Source organism: Magallana gigas, chromosome 2 (genome assembly GCF_963853765.1).
Source record: "Magallana gigas chromosome 2, xbMagGiga1.1, whole genome shotgun sequence".
In the NCBI taxonomy this organism is placed as follows: Eukaryota; Metazoa; Mollusca; class Bivalvia; order Ostreida; family Ostreidae; genus Magallana; species Magallana gigas.
The window spans coordinates 57199901-57218984 of NC_088854.1; the positions used below are offsets into that span (position 1 = coordinate 57199901).

Below are 19084 nucleotides of genomic sequence, written 5' to 3' on the forward strand. Positions count from 1 at the left end.
AATGCTATTCTACAATCTGATGTGGGGCCCTAGTTTGTGGTGAGAATTGTTCGATTTGTTTTTATGTGGACTGAAAGATACAAAAGATGCAGGCTAAATATGTAGCTGCAACCCATTAAAAATGGTAAGTCATATTTTCCCTTACAACTGTTGAAAAATACCAATAGACTACAGTTTAGATGTTGATCTGCCTTTTTCTTGTACAAAGCAGGTGTTCTTCTAATGGGATAAATGTGCAAGATATGTATTTTCTTCTGCTTCAGGAACATCTAAGGTAAGTTTCATTAGCTTTTTTCACGGAATTATGTCAAATGTGATTTAATATTCTAATGAGCTCTTCACTGTCAAATAATTCATGGCAGAAGTGATTTATAATAAAAAAATATCATACACCATAAATTAAAAGATTTAATCAAAAGGCAATAAAAATGATAGAATAACCACATCAATCCAAATTTCACACTTATTTTTACGGTAATCCTGTGTTATAAATGGATACAAAATGTTTAGACTGATGCCCCCTCCTCTCTACACTACAGCCTAGGAACAAGGTTTATTTCTGTTTCAAGGATTTGAAGCTTATTTTGACTGTTCTGCTTGGTGTGGTTATTCATATATTCAGATCTGCGTCTCTGGATGGGTTTTCTGTATGGGTGCACTGCTCTAGTGGATTATTATACACACGGTGACAAATTCAGTCATTGAAGTTTTCAGATGATTTATGATAATCTGTTTACAGAACTGATGAACAGATAGAGGGAGGATTTCATTGGCCTAAAGACAAACCATGTGATCATAACATGAAGTCACATGATCCCATTAAATCCATGTGGTGTAGTTCTTAAAGGTTTAAAATGACATCTATTGGGGAATGAGTATCAGAAAGGTATAAGAGACATGGAATTGAATGGCAATCAGTCAAAGATGACAGAAAATGCAAAATATATTAAAATTCCTGAAAAGTTTGTCATATGCCTGTTGACTGCTGCTGCAGCTGTCCTTTGTTACCTGAATTCTTTGAATGGAGATTTTGTGCATGATGATTTGTACGCCATCAAAAACAACAGGGATGTGACAGGGAAGAACTCATTGTGGTCCATCTGGGGCCATGACTTTTGGGGGAAGCCAATGTCAGACCCCCGCAGTCATAAATCTTACAGACCAGTCACTGTGCTTAGTTTTAGGTAAGTAATACATAAGTAAAATGATGGCTACTGTCTATTAAAGTTAATAGAAACTGTCAGACAGAGGTTTCTAAGGCAATGGACACTGTGATTTATGGGACAGAAATTAACAGAGGATAAAAAAAAAGACAAAAAATGTAGTTGGGCAGAGTCAGTAATGTATTGGACTAATTATTAAGAGCCGAGCAACTCGGGAAGTGAACTTGATCAATTTGGAAAAACAGGGCTATGAAGGACAATGGATTGGATCTGTAATGGTCTTCTGTTCCATTCAGGAAGGAAAGAGATAAGGAGAAAAATTGATTCTCTCTTCACAACTGCTAGTTATTAAGGTTAAAGAACAGGCATTTCTTTAGCAAGCACACAAATATTCGTTTTCTTTCCAATACCAATAACATCAGTTATTGATACAGGCTTTATTACGGTATGTTTTATGTTTTCTTTGACTACTTCCTTGCATTTAGTGTTTTTTTAGCTCTCTGCCCCAGCAGGTAAAATATAATTGATTATTTTGGTGAAAAAAAAAATGTAACCACACGTACAGTCCGTAAAGTCTGAATAGTTAACAAAAGAATTGAGGTTCTTTGACAAAAAAGTTACGTAAGAGATTTTAGAAAGAGGATTTTGTCTGCTAGATATTGTGACCTTTTTAATAGCATTATGTTGAATAATGTTCTTGAATTAAAGGTGTTATTTTGTCCATAATTCAATAAATTCTTTGCAATAATATTCTTAAGAAAAAGAAAATATTGCAATTGAATACCAAGTTCTTAATATATATTAATCCTGTATTACTTGTTGTTTGATGAAACAAACTAGGTGGGGAAATTACGATTTAGATCCAAAATATTTAGTTTTATGATTTACAAAGTTGTTCAAAAAAGTAAATTGGATTCACTTGAGTTGTGTTGATTGCTATGTAACCATTATACCACCATAAACCAGAAACTTTACTGCTATTTATTAATTTTCCGAACTCTTATCGAATGTTAAATCTCCTTTTTAAAGAGAATTTTTTGCATGGGATAAGAACATAAATCAAGGTAAATTCGGAAAGTATCTGATTAATCTTTTCTTGAGCCTGAGACCATTAGGTACAAATTACATTGTTGCTCTGTTTTTATAAATTCTGTGCTCTGTTTATCAAGCGGCCCCTCTCTGCTTCATCGGTCAGTGATAAAATAGTGGGTACAGACTTTCTGAAGGGGTCCATTTACTTTCCAGTCTAGGGCAGTGTTTTCTTTTAATTATGAAGTACCTTGTTATGTATAGACTTGATTCTTTGGCTGTTCTATTTATTAAATGTATGTCAGTGTAATACTGACTGACCACAAGCAAGCCTGTTTATTTACAAGATAATAATCGTACCATAAAAGGGTACATGTAATACCCCTGATTTCTGTTTATTTGTATGTTAATAGCTTCACCATCACTTGATGATAGAGTAATTCCTGTGATCTTGACAGAAGACCATTGTTTACTGCAGAGAATTAAGGGGAAGAGAGGAAGATACTTATAGGTTGTACGTCTTTTGAAGAAGTATTGGGTTTAAATGTCTTCAGAGGATAAAGCAGACTTCATATGAAGTTGATAGCTATTTAACCAGAGAAGACCCTCATTGACATACAACTGACACAGAATAATAGGATGTCATAATCTCGCATTAGTCAACCCGTTATATTTATCCATAATTAGCCAAACTGTTACATCCCAGTATTGTTAATTATATTTAAAGGCCAACACAGTATCTAGCTGTCTTGACTTCGTACTTATCATGTCTTTGTTAAAAGCCAGGAGATCATTTAACATCTCCGATATAACTTCAAGTATTCTGGGCATATCTTCAAATGACACCTTAATGTTCTTGATGGTTTCTGTAGCTATTTTTCTGGTCTGAACTCCCCATTTGTGTATTAGCTCCAGCCTGTTTCTTTTCTTGACATTTGTCAGAGTTAATAATTGAATTTTTATGCATAATGTGCCTGGACATGACTTCCCCCAAAACATCTGATAATATCAAAAACAACAAAAATGATTCTAAAATCATACACCTGAGCCTGTCCACCAGTGTAGTAAGGAGTCAACAATTGTTTACTATGCCCCACCATGTATGACAGTGTCTAGCTGTCTCTTGTCCTTCTGTTAATGTCACACTATGCTTAAAGCTAAGTTTTAAAGAAACTGTCCTGTATATTTTCATTAAACTTCAGACAAATATATATACATGTACTTGAAGAACAACTAAACAGAGTTTAATTTTTTTTTGCCTTGACCTTCCCCTTTACTGTAAATGATGATTACTAAACTATACACAATTTCCAAACTTTGCAGTTTTGTAGAACCTACCTTGACTTTTACAATTCATTGTTTTGCTGTAATTCAGTTTCAAAGAGACTAATCAAATACTTTTATCATACCAAAGACAGATTTACACTTCTTGATAGCAGGTTAACTCATCTTTATATAACCTTGACCTTTCCAATAAACCTGACATTACTTTTCATTTTGTGTGGATGATTTTGAAAAAAACTTTTACGTTTTTAATCAAACTTCATACAAAGATAGACATCTTGATTGTGATTATTAAATAGTTTAATCTCTATATGACCTTGACCTTCCTTAAAAGATGACCTCACTATTCTTTTGTTTGTATAGATCAGTATTCTTTTTTGTGTACATAGATCAGTTTCAAAGAAACTTACAACATTTTATCAAACTTGCAAAGATACATACTGGAACTATAAAGAGAATGAGATTAATAAAGTCTAAAAATGTCATTCACCTCCCAGCCCTCTTAATGTACTATTAACTTTCAGCAGTGCAAGGATGCAATGTACAGTTATTCCATGTTGTTAGGCCACACCAATATAATTTCTTCTTTGTTGGACCCCTTGCGCTCATATTTAAATAAATCTGTGCATGTAATATTATGATTATAATTTCCTGCATCCAGGAAATTCTGCGCTGTTTTCTGTTCTATTTCTGCTCTATTTTTCACATTTTAAATAGTTTTAAAACAATTTATAAATCGGAAACAAGTAGGAAAAAATATAACCATTCGCACAAATTTATTTATGTACCGCCTGAAAATTTTGGCTACCAGAAATATTAATTTTATTATCTATTGGCTCGCGCGCTCGTTCCTTTTTTCACTGGGTGTCCAACGAGCCAGGAATTATATTGATGTGGCCTTATGCAAATGTACCATTTATGCAGGGCATTATTTCATGCCCTGTGGGCCCATTTATATATTTTTTATTATCTGCCCTCCATTTTATGAATCTGTACATGTGTTGCAGTTGTTATTTATTCAGAATTTTATGGCTTTCTTTTTTTTTTCTTATACAATATTTATAATTACTGGTAATAAGAATTCTTATTTCTTCCTTTTTTATTGAGTTTCTGATGAAAGGTGGTGAACAACAGGTTCATAAATTGCCCAGGGTGTGCAAATATATGACAGTTGAACAATGAGTACCTGTATGTCATATAACATGCTAGAAATAGAAAAATAAAACCTGAATGAAAATGAAATAAAAGTTAAAAACATTTGCATTGATAATGAATCTCAATAAACATGTATATAAAGATATCAATTGAAATCTGATGAACCAGATCAAAATGTAATTTCAAGGATCACATAAATCAAAATAATTTCAGCTGTGAGAAAAAAATAAGTTCTAGAAATGAACATTACTAATGCTTCAGGCTCAAGTGTTTCAACTTTGTCCTGGCTTTTCAATAAAAAAAAAAAGCATGAGTGCATTGAGTTTTTAAGAGAAGCTTTATGAGTTATGTAATATCTGTAGAAAAGACGCAAACCACAAAACAGCAGTACAAGTATTAAGTAATTTAAACCGATTACAGCGAGCACTTCAGGGTTTGTGGTGGCTTATCAATGGGTTAATACATTCATGACAGATATATCATTTGATAATCTGAATAAAACAGGCTCATATTTGACATTGTAATCAGCTGTCAGGTTATTCCTTGACTTTATGATCAGTGTGACATCGGATTTTTTTGATGTTGTGGAAATTGTCTTACAAATGTTTATAAAAGAACAAGATATTACAAAGTATTATCCTTACATGCATGGACTTTATATACTTCTTGTCATTTTCTATTGGCCTGAACCTAAGTGTGCAAGATCATATTGTCTATCGGTTGGGGTATAACCTTTTCAATTAAGTTCTTCAAGCGTTATAAATAATTCATTAAACTTTAATAGGTTACCATCAACGGGACCTGTTAGTTAGAGTCCATTAGTCCATTACTAATACACTTACAAAGAAAACCACTCCACGAATGGAATTTGTACATGAATAATTTACAATGTAGGATTTCAATCTAAGTTGCTGTACGCAACAGCTATATTGTCTTTTAAGTGATAAGGCATGAACAGACTGTACCAATGTCTCGATGTCTTGGTAAATATTTGTATATTGGCGAATAAAACTTTTTAGTACATAATGTCTGTTTGTTTTTCTGTTAAATGTTTTGCAAGGTGAATTTTTGAGATCTTTGAACCTATGAAGATCAATCAATGTAGTTCAAACATTAAATGCAAAATCAACAACAAAAAATGGAAGTTTGGCTTGATACATACGTACAGTATGCTAGTAACTTGCTTCATTTTCATATCCAATATGCTCTGTTAGGAACTTACCCCTGTCCTCTTTCTGACAAAAATTAAGTGGTCTATTTTCCATAAAATGTGCTCAGTATATACCAGTAGATATAAGAGATCCAAACCTTCAAAATTAAAATTTAATGTATGACATTATATATATTGAATTTGTCATAATTGAGTTAACAGAATCTGTTAATATTATAAGGTGCTTTCAGAAAGCTAATATGGAACCTGCATGTTCATGGATTAGTTTATTTTCAGGGTAAAGTTCAACCTCTTAATTCTCTTTGCTATATGGAACCTGCATGTAAACGGATTACTATATTTCCAGGTTGAACTACCATCTTGGTCTGGGATCTCCCTACAGCTTCCATGTTGTCAATGTCTGCCTCCATGCTGTAATGACCTTGATGTTGACCTATGTCTGTCAGACAATTCTCCGTCTCCCTGCCCAGTGCTGTCTGATGTCTGGTCTTCTGTTTGCAGTTCACCCTATCCATACTGAGGCAGTAAGTCCCCTCTCTCTCTCTCTCTCTCTCTCTCTCTCTCTCTCTCTCTCTCTGAGCATTCAAATGGTGAAAGATTTGTATTCTATTTAGATAGTATGTTATAAAGGACCTATAGGACCTCATATTTTAAGGTCTCTAAAGAATGACTTGTAAGAATCAGGAATTGAACAATTGCTTCTTATATCTTTGGGTCCTATTAGGTTTATTGCAATCAGGACCTAAATGATAGCCTTGCATATAAAGCAATCTAGCACTAAGCTATCTGCGAAAAAAACCAAGAACAACACCATGGTTGGTGAGCAAGGATAAATGAAAGGAAAAAATAATGGATTCATGCAATAAACCATGAAAATATATAAAATATTTGTAGAAGAAATTTTGTTTTTTAAATCAAGAAAAATGCTGTGAAATTGCGTTTCATGTTGAAAGAACCAGTAGCACTTAGAATAAAAAGACCCTTTTCCCAAAACATTGTTGAGTGTTGGTTGGCAGGTTGAAAAAAAAGCAAACCTAAACTAAAAAAGTGATATAAAAGTGATATAAATGCATGGATTTGATCTATTTTGCCTGTTTTTAGGCCACAATCTTTGTGTTATTGGTGTTAATTCTGTGGTACTGTTACTTACAGTACGGCACTGAATGTCCCAGCCTTGATTCGTCTCTATAAATATTTATACTCCTCTCTCCTAATCCCATCACAATGAATTGATCTTCTGATGAGTTTTAATGCAGAGTTAATGCATTCGGAAGATTTATTTTGTAAAGAAGGAACGCAACCTGAAAAGCTTTTTATGAATCAAGGCAAAAATGAAAGTGATGATTTTAATTTTATGCTCATTCGTTGTGAAATCCTTATAGCTGTTCTTCCGACTGGGTGCTTTTTTAATACCCTCGTCATAGAAATCCTGTCTGTGGGATTCCGTTTTGATATCTGTTTGAGTACACTGATGTGAAAGGATGCAGCCATTGAATGAAATGTACCTTATTGGAACATGCTATGAATATCAATCAGGGTCGGTATCAAAATACCAATATACAGCGCGAATAAAAATACACTAGTCTCAAGTTATTAATAATCTGATCCTATATCTATTTTAGTTTCATTTTTACAAAACATGCATGTAAACCTAATTCAAATTATCAATAATCTGGTCCTTAATCAAATTTTATTATTAGTTTTAATAAAAAGAAGCATGTTAAGCAGAGTGTGTAAAATCTCGGCATCTTGGAGCTAATGATCAGGTTTCTTATAATAAGAGTGTGTAGTCATTAATTAATTTTGCATTCTAAACTAAAAAAAATTTATGATGAGAACAAAATACCAGTAAATTTAAAATTCACTCAATGAAAAGGGAGAAATGTGTTGATGGGGTAGATTTTTAACATTAATCTTTCTATACCAAGTGGAACAGTGGTCTTAGTGAATGTTTTCATGGATTTTCTACTGTCAGATTGTAGTTTGCCTAAATCAGTTGTTGTTTAACTAAGGAAAGGCAAGATTAAGTAGAAACTTCTTTGGGGATTTTAAAATGAAAGAAAAGTGAACTAAAACATTATTTTGACTTTTCAAAGCAGCCGATTCCTTTATCAAGTAATTCTTTAAAAACGTTGACCGTTATGTGAACAGGTTCTAATCTTAAGTCACATTTTGTACAGCCATATATGTAAACTTGTGAGTCATTAAGCCATAGACATAAATCGGAGACAATGTGGCTCTGTTTTCATCCCTAGTCTCCAAAATCTCCAAACATTATCATAAGATTTCTGTATGATAAAAAAAAGCAGGTCCTATTTCAACAGGGATCCTGTTGAGTCAGCAAGTACAATCTTACAAGGCCTCCTGTCTTTTGGTCGCATATCCCATTCTCAACAAGATGATGCTTTTTTTTAATGACAAATACCTTACGGGGAAAAAAGAGAATCCCTTGTTGTGTAAATACAAATTTATGATAATTGAAAGCTCAGATAAGGATTTTATTAACTTGAAGTGTTATAAGTTTTTACAAATTTTATGAAATTTGCAAGAGCAACCAACAGCATAGGATTTTAAATTGAGGGATACCAGTGTGACGGTACATTTGTGGTAAATGCAATAATGCTTGAATTGCTTTATTTATGAATATTTATGATTTGTCATGTACCGATAGTACCGGTAGTTTGGGGGACAAGAGTGTCTTTAACACCACAGAGAACAACTTAGAGAGAGAGAGAGAGAGAGAGAGAGAGAGAGATGCCTGCTGCTTAAAAATTGTCTTTGATGACAAAATTCATGATTCTATCCAAGTCAAACTTTCACAGCATAATGAAAAATATTACCATCACTATATTTCAAATTAGATTTATCTCAGGGTCTGATGTAAAATAAAAAAAAAAAAACAATTTGGTCTTTTTAAATATTTATAGTTATACCAGTCTTATACTGTACACTCCGCTAAATCCCTGCTTGAAAATAAAGCTGCCCACCCACATGTAAACAATCCAGATTCACTCGGGGGAAGATTTAAATTCAGTTTTTTCACAACATGTGAAAATATTTCAATTTAAATCCCAGTGGGTGCTGTTATTTTTTTAGCAATTGGTATCTGATGCTCTTTTTGCATTAGGTAAATTGTACTCAGATTGTAGTAGGCAATTGGTAGCTGAATATGCAGTAAATGTTAACAGTGTACATCAGGCAACTGTTGATGTTTCCAGTAGGAAACTATTACCCTGTAATGTGTAGCTGTACCTTTCATTCCCATTGCTCCATTTGCTGTAATTACCAGTTAAATTTCAATAATATAACTGTCAGTTTTCAAGCTCATGTATATATTTATTTATTATCTCTTTCTTCAGAATAATATTACTGCATGTCTCTCCTTGTTTATTGAAGAAGATGACTGTGTTTCTTATAATTTAACTGTTGTTTCTTTGCACTTTTAAACTGCTTTTGCAATAATAAACTGTTTCAATTGAATTTAAATCTCTTTAAATAATTCTTCCTCTGCTGTAAATAGCTTGGGGGTTTTCCCGATGCTGTAGTGAACTGTTTTTCTCTTGCTATACAGCAAAACTCGGTTATAACGAAGTCACTGGGACCCAAGAAATTACTTCGTTATATCCGTAATTCGTTATAACCGTATTAGAAATTGATTAAATTTACATAGTTGGGGATCCAAGATGACTTCGCTATATCCGTGAATTCGCAATATCCGTGTTCGTACTATACGAGTTTTACTGTACATGTACTTAACTTTCTGTGCTATAAATGTGTACTATATAACTCTACTCTGTTTGCAGTATTTGACTCTCTTTTCTGTAGTTAACTGTTTACTGGGTAAATCTTTGAATCAGTCAACAGTTTATTTTACTGTCTTGCTGTAGTTAAATAATTCTCTTTTTGCTGTAGTCGCTGTATTTGTTGTTGTCAGCTGTGTCTTTTTGCTGTAGTTAATGGCTAGCTTATGTTTCTGCTATAGTTAACTGTTCCTCTCAGTGCAGTACATTACATTAGACCACTGTTATTGTTTTGCAGGTGTCGGGAATCGTCGGACGAGCCGATGTCCTGGCCGGTATCTTCTTCCTGCTATCATTTATCTCCTACTTCAGGTAGGTGATAGAAAACTCAGACTTTCTAGGGTGTTGAGCGGGTTGTACCTCAGCAGTGAAGCTAATATCTACATAAATCATTTTCAAGGTCCTATTCAGCTATTACCTACGAATTGCATTGAACTGCTACATGCATATGAATGATGTTAAAGCTGCACCCAACAATTAGAGACTTTATTGCAGTTTTATTATATAACCCATCAACTAAGGCTTTAAAGGCTATGCCTGATACAATGACAATTATGTATCGACTGTATCCATCTTTCTGATCTGATGCGTAGTGCTGATAAGCTTTTCATTTCTACACCTATCATCTCTCATCATTTGTTCTGGTTCAGCCAGCTAAGAAACCCTCATGGTATTACATGAATAAGTTTTTAGAGTTTACTTTTTCTCATTTTGTCACTTTATCCATCAGCCTGGAAAGGTTTTGATGAATGACTCCCCCTCCTCGTCTCTCAGTGTACATGTATATGACATTAATCACTAAGTTTGATGCATATTGATGTGCATCCATTGTCTGCTTTTTGTGTTAAGTAATGAACTGAACTTTTAGTCCTTATATTTGGTTAATTATTGCATTTCAAACACTAAAATGAAAATCTCAAGTAGATTTTGGAAGTGGATTAAAGTTTGTGGATAATATATCCTTCACAGTTATTTTTTTGTATGTATCTGCCCCCTTAGCTATGTTAAAACTCTTAAAATTTCAGTGTATGAGCATGTAAAACAACATAATTCTTAGCAATTCATTTTAGTATCAAATTGACTTTTTTTGTTGCTTTTAAGGAGCTTAGAGCTGGATAAACGGCCATGGGATAGAGGGGCACCTGCCACCAAACACTGGTCCCTGATGGCTGTCAGTGTATCCATGGCAACAGTCTCCATGCTGTGCAAGGAGCAAGGCATTATGGTCCTGTCTGTCTGTGTCCTATTTGATGCTGTATTCTACAGTAGACTGATTCCACAGTATAGGTATTCATTATCTGTCCTCTGAAGCCCTTTTTCTCAGGTTATAAATGTCCTCTAAACCGGAATTGTGATTTGTATTCTGATAATACAGTAAAAGTTACATTTATGTATATATCTTCATATCGTCCTTTTATTAAAAGAATAACGACACATTAAAATTGATGGAAATGGTACAAAATCAATCATAAACAAATAAAATTTATTTACAGTGACTGATGAAAAAAGAAAGGGTTTTGTGTTTTAAAAAACTATTATATTAACTGGGCTATGATATTAAATGGGTATTATATTAAGCGGGGCCCTCTGTACTATAATATAGAATATGTTTATATTGTTTTTATATTTCAGATCTTGGAATAAAATAAAGCCATTTGTGTGTAGATTCCTCTTTGTGGCAGGAATGGCAAGTATAAAACCCAGTAAAGCAGAATTTGTATTTGTTAATTATTTGTTTTAAGAGTATCAATTTTATGTTTGATTTGATTGTAGGGACTGCTAATTTTGTCTGTTCGGCTGTGGATAATGAGAGGGAAACTCCCAACCTTTCTACACCAGGACAATCCAGCCTCGTTTTCTTCCTCATTACTTGCAAGGTGCTGACATATATTGTAAACTTAAGATTTTTCCTCTAATTCTTATTTTCAAAAGACGCAAAAAAAAATACAATCTGACTTGCAAATGTGCCCTGTTTTCATAAAATTAATTAAAGCGTTGTTAAGTCTGTATGCATGAGTAAACTTTGTGCATCTGTGTTTTCACCTGAACATTAACCTTGTGTGAAGACAGGTAAAACAATATGACACAGGTACACCTATTAAAAAAGCTTTTCAGAAATTTACCTTTATAGTTTTAATACAGTACCTTTGATGTTTTTTTCTGTTTGCGTAAGACTTTTCTATTGGAGATTTATAGAGATTTGATATGTTAATTATATGCTAAAATGTCTGTCAGACTTGTGTGGGGCTAATTCTTCTTAAGTGTCATTCATCAGTTCATGTTTTTGCTCCAGAAAACATCACAGTATGGGTCCTTATTTCAATGAAAAATTAAGTGATGAAATAAAACCTGGTATTAAAACAGGTGTAAATACAGGTATTGGCCTGAACTTATCAGACCATGTTGTCCTAGGTATATCTGTAGTTAGACAGGAAGATTACGGTAACCATGTATCAGAGAGAGCATGGACATGGGAAAAAATGAATAACAAAAAACCAAAACAGTAAACAAAAAAGGACAAGGTACAAAATGTGTACATCTTCTGCTTAGAGGTTTTGTTAGTATGAACAGGCTCCACCACCACCAAAATTTTCAAATCACTCAACTGAATCCTCAACTCAAATCTTTAAAAGAAAAGTGCATAAACTTGAGGTAAAAACTCAGACTTGAGGCTGTGTATTGACTTGAGGAAAGTTGGTGATGGCGGGGCCAGATGATTTAAGCTTTTATAGTACGATAAGTATATTCATTTTGCATTCATAATTCTGAGTGATGCCCTGATATTCTTATGTTTGTGGCTTTTGTCATGTATCATGATGTAATGACAGTGTGCATTGAGTATTTGGAAATGCATGTTCATGAAATAAATCATTTTACTTTCAGAATCTCAACCTATGGCTTCCTTTGGTTCTTCAACATTTGGCTGCTGTTGTTTCCATCACAGCTGTGTTATGATTGGCAGATAGGAAGTATTCCATTGGTGGAGAGTTTGTTGGATGTTCGTAACCTAGCAACAGTGTCATTGTCTATCGCTCTACTCCTTTTGTTGCTAAGATGCTGGAAAGATGCAAAGGTTCTGAAATTTAGAGATATTTTACTCAATGAGTTAAGATTTGATTAGAGTAAATAAAATAAAGGAAATTGTTTCAATTATTGTATTGTACTGTTTGATATCTACTCGATGCAAATTATACATGTCGGCTGTTTGGTGCATGTTGTTTCTCCATAAGGTCTCTACAATGACACAATTTAAATTACTGCAGGAGCTCCAATTCTTCAGTTTAATTTTTGATTTCTTTGATTTTTGTAGACAGAGGAGCCTAACTCAGCAGTGATATCTGGTGTTCTTCTTTACGGCCTGCCCTTCATCCCAGCATCTAATCTTCTGTTCCCTGTGGGCTTTGTTGTGGCAGAGAGGGTTTTATACTTGCCAAGGTATATTGTCTGATATCATTAACAATGACCTGTGAGAGCTTTCCATCAATTACCCATTATATGTCAGACAATGTTTTAAGGTATCTTGGCATGTAGTGACATTTAAATCTCAAGTTTTCAACAAACAAGTTAGTCAGACAGTGCTTCCTCCTTAGAAATATGTTTGGTATATGAAAATAAAGAAAAGGTAGAAAAAAATTGAGTATAATTTTACAAATAGAGGTTAGGGCCCAGCATTTCCTGTCTTCTGATCATTACCTGGCCTGTTGTACCGTGGTACCAGAAATGAATCTCATTTAAATCTGTATACATGGCAACAAAAACTTGAGCATTTAATCTGACAACAGCAAAAATGGAATTAATCTATCAGAAATATGAGATGTAATGCTAGAGCATAATTTATATGAGGGATGGAAAAGTATCTCTTCTGAAATACATGTATATTTTGTTGCTGATATATAGAATTTCAAAAACACAAAAAGACTCTTACAGATATTGCAGCACTGAAAATGATCGTCAATTTAATTTGGATGAGTATAAGGTAGACATGTAATGTCTACTCTTATGCTGAGGATAAATTATCTTAATTGTTTTCTTTTTTTGCAGTGCTGGATTCTGCATTTTAGTAGGATATGGTGCGGATCTTTTATTGAAAAGTTTTCCTCAAAGGAAAAACATGTTGGTTTTCCTTTTTGCAAGTTTTCTGGTAGTCATGGCAACCAAAACCATGAGCCAAAACAGAGTTTGGAGGTCAAGAGAGACCCTTTTTGTGTAAGACCATCTCATTTTGTATTGAAGTTAAGTACAGTCATTGACAAATAAGTAAACAAGAACTTTTCTGAGTCTAAAATGATCTTTGAAAACATTTTATCGTGCAACAGTTCTTAGGGTTTCAGCACATTCTTCCTGATCCTTTTAAGTATTGGTTAACATGAGTATCTTGTGTCTGATTTCCAGCTCTGGTGTGAGAACTCTTCCACACAATGCAAAAACTCACTACAACTATGCCAATTATCTCAAGGATATAGGGGAGGTAGAGTCAGCCAAAACTCACTACCAAACTGCTCTAAGGTACATTTTGAGTCCAGTGTTCAATGGACAAACTCTCCCTTCATTAAAGTATGTAGGGAAGTGAAACTTTGATTTGATCTGTGATCTTGATTTGATCTGTGAGAAGCATTTTAGAATTATTTTCGATTACACATCAACTTGTACTATACCAGACTATATTTATCACTACAGCCTGTACCCACACTTGCCTAGTGCTCACAATAATCTGGGAACCCTTCTCAATGACACAATGGCAGCAGAAGTTCACTACGAGGCAGCACTGAAGATAACTCCGGATCACAAGGGGGCCATGATCAACCTCGGAACATCTCTCATGTGAATATTCTCAGAAATTTTACTTTTACTAATTTGTACATTTTATTTCTTAATGTCTGAAGTGTAGGCGACATTAACTTTTCATTGGAATATGTCTTTAAATTTTGGAAACCCTTTTTATGGAAGTTTTTTGTAGGATTTAATTAATTTCAAACAAAATATTTAGCTCACAAGAAGAATTTAGAATAATAATATCATTGGTATTTAATTACAGCATAAAAGAAATTACACACTTGTTGAAGCTTTGCTTTTGTGCTGTATTTTAGTACAAGAGGTCAGTACCAAAGAGGTAAGAAATGGATTGACAAAGTCCTGGACCAGGATCCAGAAAACCTGGATGCCATTATTGTGAAGGCTTGGGTCACTATGGAGGAAGGGGACTTGACTCTGGCTGAGAAGTTCTATCAGAGAGCCCTACAGAAAGACCCTAGGAATGCAGAGGCCTTGTATTACTATGGGAAATACTGGCAGAAAAGAGGTGAGGGTGGTAGAGTTTAAGTACTTGAACATTACTATGTACAATTGTAATTAGGATTAGTATTAATGTCTTCATCACAATTTTGTGCAGATTAGGACAGGAATTAATGTCACAATTGGTATATGGTCACAATTTGTATATGGATTTTGATATTTGTGCTCTGATACTTAATGATAGGCACTGGTTAGGTGTTGGATGCTCTGATGGTTGACCTAATTCTATTAATGTATTATTTCAGGTGACCTTGAGAGGGCGGTGAGGTTGTTCAGGAGGTCGTACCTTACAGACTCGGGCCAGTGGATGGCCATGGTCAGTGCAGGAGATGCTCTCAAACAACTCGGCAAATTCCACGAGGCAGAGGAAGTACTCAGCAGGTATATGTCAGTTCTAAGACAATTCAAATTATTGATTAGTTCATTTTCATTGTATATGATAATATGTACTAGTCAACAAGAAAAGTGAATGAGTGGTGAATTTCAGATCGCTAATGATAAGCCGCAGTGTTCCAGCATTAGATACTCTCGGACTTGTGTATTTTCATTTGGGGAGAGTGTCGGATTCCATAAACATGTATGAAGAAATCCAAAAATTGGCCCCCGATAATGCAGAGTCCCTTGTTCACTATGTAAGTCGAGTATATGTGTTTACCTCTAACATTTAATATAGAAGTCTTATTTTTGTATGGCTGGTCAATTTATAATCATAGATGCATAGACTCTTTTAGTGATTATGATAATACCGGTATGTTGTGTAGGCTCAGATACTTGGAAACATGGGAGAATCAGAGAGAGCGAAGGAGATTTTAACTCAGGTATTACAAAGAAATCCACAGAACTCGGACGCTTTGGTACAGATGTCCAATGTCCTAGGACTGCAGGCCAAACACTCACAGGTAACAGGCAATGGGAGATAACTCAGCTATATTGTCAGCAGAACTTGGCTATAATGAATTTCATAAAATTACAGACCAATATGGTAATATGATTCTTAATCCCAATGAAAAGAATGTATTCATATTTACCACTTTGAGGGTTTAAATACTTTTATGGCAGTAATATTAAGGACTATTAAGGAATAAAATAAATATCTGTCATAGCTATAAATTCATCTGCTATATATGAGCTTTGCTGTATATAAAAATGGTGAAACAGAGCTTCTGAATGATGTTTGTATCTGTAGGCTTTGGATTACTTGAGAGATGCCATCAGGATAACTCTGAGAGAGAACAACAGGCACAAGCTAGAGACACTGTTTTTTCAGCAGGCCAATCATTACAAGGACTTAAAGAGATACGATGAAGCCTTACAGGTACACCTAGGCAAATTTAAGGTCGAACTCAGCTCACTCTGGAATTTATTTTGATCAAATTAGTAAAAAAAAAAAAAGTAATAAAAAGGTCAAAGATCATTAAGAAAATGTGTGTACTAGTGAAATCCGAAGAAATGAACATTTTTTTGAAAACATTGTTTATAAAATTGTGTTCACATATAAACATCAGTCAAAAGCACTGACAAATTTGAACTTAATTTAAAACTACTGTGTCGTCATTTACCATGCATCTGCATATGTACTCCATGTAGTAAAAGTATTTCTGGAAATGTTTCTGGGATTGGTATCTTACATTCTATCAAATATTAAACTCTCTTATAATTTCAGAGCTACAATGAAACCATAAAAATAAATCCTCTACAAAAGGATGCTCATCTCAACATAGGAACCATCCTACATCTACAGGTATGGAATAGTATTTATTGGGAAAGCTTAGCTTGTTCATTCCATAGAAGTTTGCTCAAATCCTTCTCCGAGTCATGAAGTGCATAAGCTGGTGCTTATCCCTGGTTTTCTTGGTGGTGAGCAGATGAGAGCCATTGACTCCCCCTAGATAGGACACCAGTCCATCTCAGGTTAACTCCCAGCATAATAACAAATATCGGCTGGGTAGACTGAGACAATGTAGATAAAGTGCCTTGTCTAAGTGCACAACACACATCAGGTGACCAAAGTGGGGTTTGAACCAGTGACCTTTGGGTTTCTGGCCTAATGCCTCTGACCACTGAGTCATGTGCTTCACATTCTAACTCTGATTACTCTGGTACTTGCTTAGTAATTAATTGTTTTAATTAATGATATACTTTGCATTCTATTTCTAGAGAAAATACAGCAAGGCAAAGTACCATTATGAGCTAGTCCTGAAACAAGACCCTGGAAACCAATTAGCCAAAGCAAACCTAGGGAAACTAAATAATATTCTGAACAGACATACATAGCCCTTACAATAAGCATTGATCAAAAGTCAGGGTAATGTTGAAGTACATGTATTATATTTGATTGTTATCAGTGCATTCTGATTCATCTTCTCATTCCTTTGCAAACAATACATGTATGCTTCCAACACAAAAAGGATCACCTTTAACATTTTTATATTTCATATGCAAATATTTTAATTGTGCTTTAAAATGTATATAATTTTTTAAGCTGTTACATTTAAAAAAAAATTTAACTGCAGCAATGTTTGAGTGGGAGTAATTTTTTAATGTACATTGTATATGCAAAAACTTCCACAAAGCAAAGTAATATGGTTTAAAGCAATATGAGCTGTATTTTTTGGAATTTTATTTTGTTGCAAAAAGCTGCTAGTATGATAAGTCTGCACATAACTTAAAACTTTTATGATAAATAAGGTTTGAAAAAATCATTAATTTTTGCCAGAGGAAAGATTTCTCTTCTAAGGAATATATAGCAAATCAATTGTTGTACAGGACGACAAAAATTCAATTATGCTCCAATTAAGGCTTGTTATCGGCCTTTTCACACAAAAATATGGCTAAAAGATATCTAAAAACCATGATATTTTTGTCATTTAAGCATGAAATAACATTTTCGTAAAAAAAAATTCAACATGAAAATTGCAGCTCATATTGCTTTAACAGAATGGCCACAAATTAATTCAAAACTCTTCAAATATATCAGTTTATATTTTCCATATCTTACAAATTTTTAAATACCAAAAATGTTTGTATTTCAAATGTTTTCTCATGATATTTTATCATTCCATAATTTACACAATATGTATTTTTGTACTATTTTATCATATGAGCTAGGGCTATTGTAATAAATATTTACTTATATTTTTACATTTTTCAGCGTGAAGCAAGGGGGCATTTATTTATCCTCGAAAGAGGAAAACTTGTTATTTATGACCAATGTTTGGTCTTTTAAGGCAGCTAGCTTGCCTGTAAATTAAACACTTAAGTATTTTATTAAATTATTGTCAGTAAGTGCTGAAAAGGAAGGTTCTGTGTGGCTGCCATTTTCTAGAAATTTATATATACACAATTTAATTATATTAAATGTACATGTGTATAAACATGTAGATTTTCTGTTTTTTAAGTCTATATATGCCATAAATCGTGCCAAACTTTGTATAATTATATTGTTTATCTATGATATATTATGATTATATGTAGCCATTCAGTGTATATGTTAATTTGTTGTTGATCTATTGAATTTATTTATGTGTTCTGTTGAAAGATAAAGACATATACAAAATAATTTTCTTGTATTTTTATTTACTTGATAATAAAATTAAATAACAGCTATGTTACTTATGTAGCTAACTTGCTTTAACTTCAATATCAAATACATTTCCCCTGATTGATTTTTACATAAAACAGCAATCATTTAAACAATAAAATGCTTTCTTTAGTAAATCATTTTGGATATGAAGGTAGCGACATTGCAGAAAAAATACATTACCCGCGTTAGTGTGTTATGTAAACTTTTTTCTGCAATGATCGCTACCTTCATAACCCACACGAATCATCAAAGAAAGCATTTTATTGTTTATGTTAAATTCTTTCTTTTAACTAATTAATAATTTGATTGTGAAAAGTTAGTAAAATTCACTAAATTACTGTTAATGTACAGTACTTTAGCTAAAAGAAACAGCCAAATCGTCTCCTGTAAGACTTTGAGTCTGGCATCATCATGATTATTTCGTGCAGTCCGTGATAATTTGTAAGTCACCGTAAGTTTAGACCAATCAATAAACAGGGCGTGTCAATTTCAGACTGTCAATCTCTTCTCAGTTTCAGCTGCTGTAGATTTTGACCAATCGATAAACAGGGCATGAAGATTTCTGTCTGGCTGTTTCTATATGAATTAACTACGAGTTTCCATAAGG

At 33.6% G+C, this 19084-nt stretch overlaps 1 protein-coding gene across 1 annotated transcript; it reads left to right on the top strand.

The window, feature by feature from the left end:
• The first annotated feature begins 149 nt into the window (after positions 1 to 149).
• On the top strand, positions 150 to 17230 carry LOC105337559 (protein O-mannosyl-transferase TMTC1). Its single transcript, XM_034444646.2, has 19 exons — positions 150 to 274; positions 740 to 1184; positions 6149 to 6326; positions 9841 to 9914; positions 10704 to 10889; positions 11235 to 11289; positions 11376 to 11479; positions 12486 to 12675; positions 12913 to 13037; positions 13644 to 13808; positions 13995 to 14108; positions 14280 to 14423; positions 14690 to 14901; positions 15140 to 15275; positions 15382 to 15526; positions 15656 to 15793; positions 16081 to 16209; positions 16558 to 16635; positions 17052 to 17230. The coding sequence occupies exons 2-19, from the start codon at positions 898 to 900 to the stop codon at positions 17166 to 17168; spliced, it is 2577 nt and encodes an 858-aa protein (XP_034300537.2). The 5' UTR covers positions 150 to 274; positions 740 to 897; the 3' UTR covers positions 17169 to 17230.
• The last annotated feature ends 1854 nt before the right edge of the window (positions 17231 to 19084 follow it).

What these genes read in the sequence shown, in the direction of transcription:
- LOC105337559 (XM_034444646.2), top strand. Translation starts at nt 898, where the DNA reads ATGGAATTGAATGGCAATCAGTCAAAGATGACAGAAAATGCAAAATAT. An exon ending in GATGCTGGAAAGATGCAAAG is followed by an intron (nt 12,676 to 12,912) that starts GTTCTGAAATTT and finishes TGATTTTTGTAG; the next exon opens with ACAGAGGAGCCTAACTCAGC. An exon ending in TCAAGAGAGACCCTTTTTGT is followed by an intron (nt 13,809 to 13,994) that starts GTAAGACCATCT and finishes TCTGATTTCCAG; the next exon opens with CTCTGGTGTGAGAACTCTTC.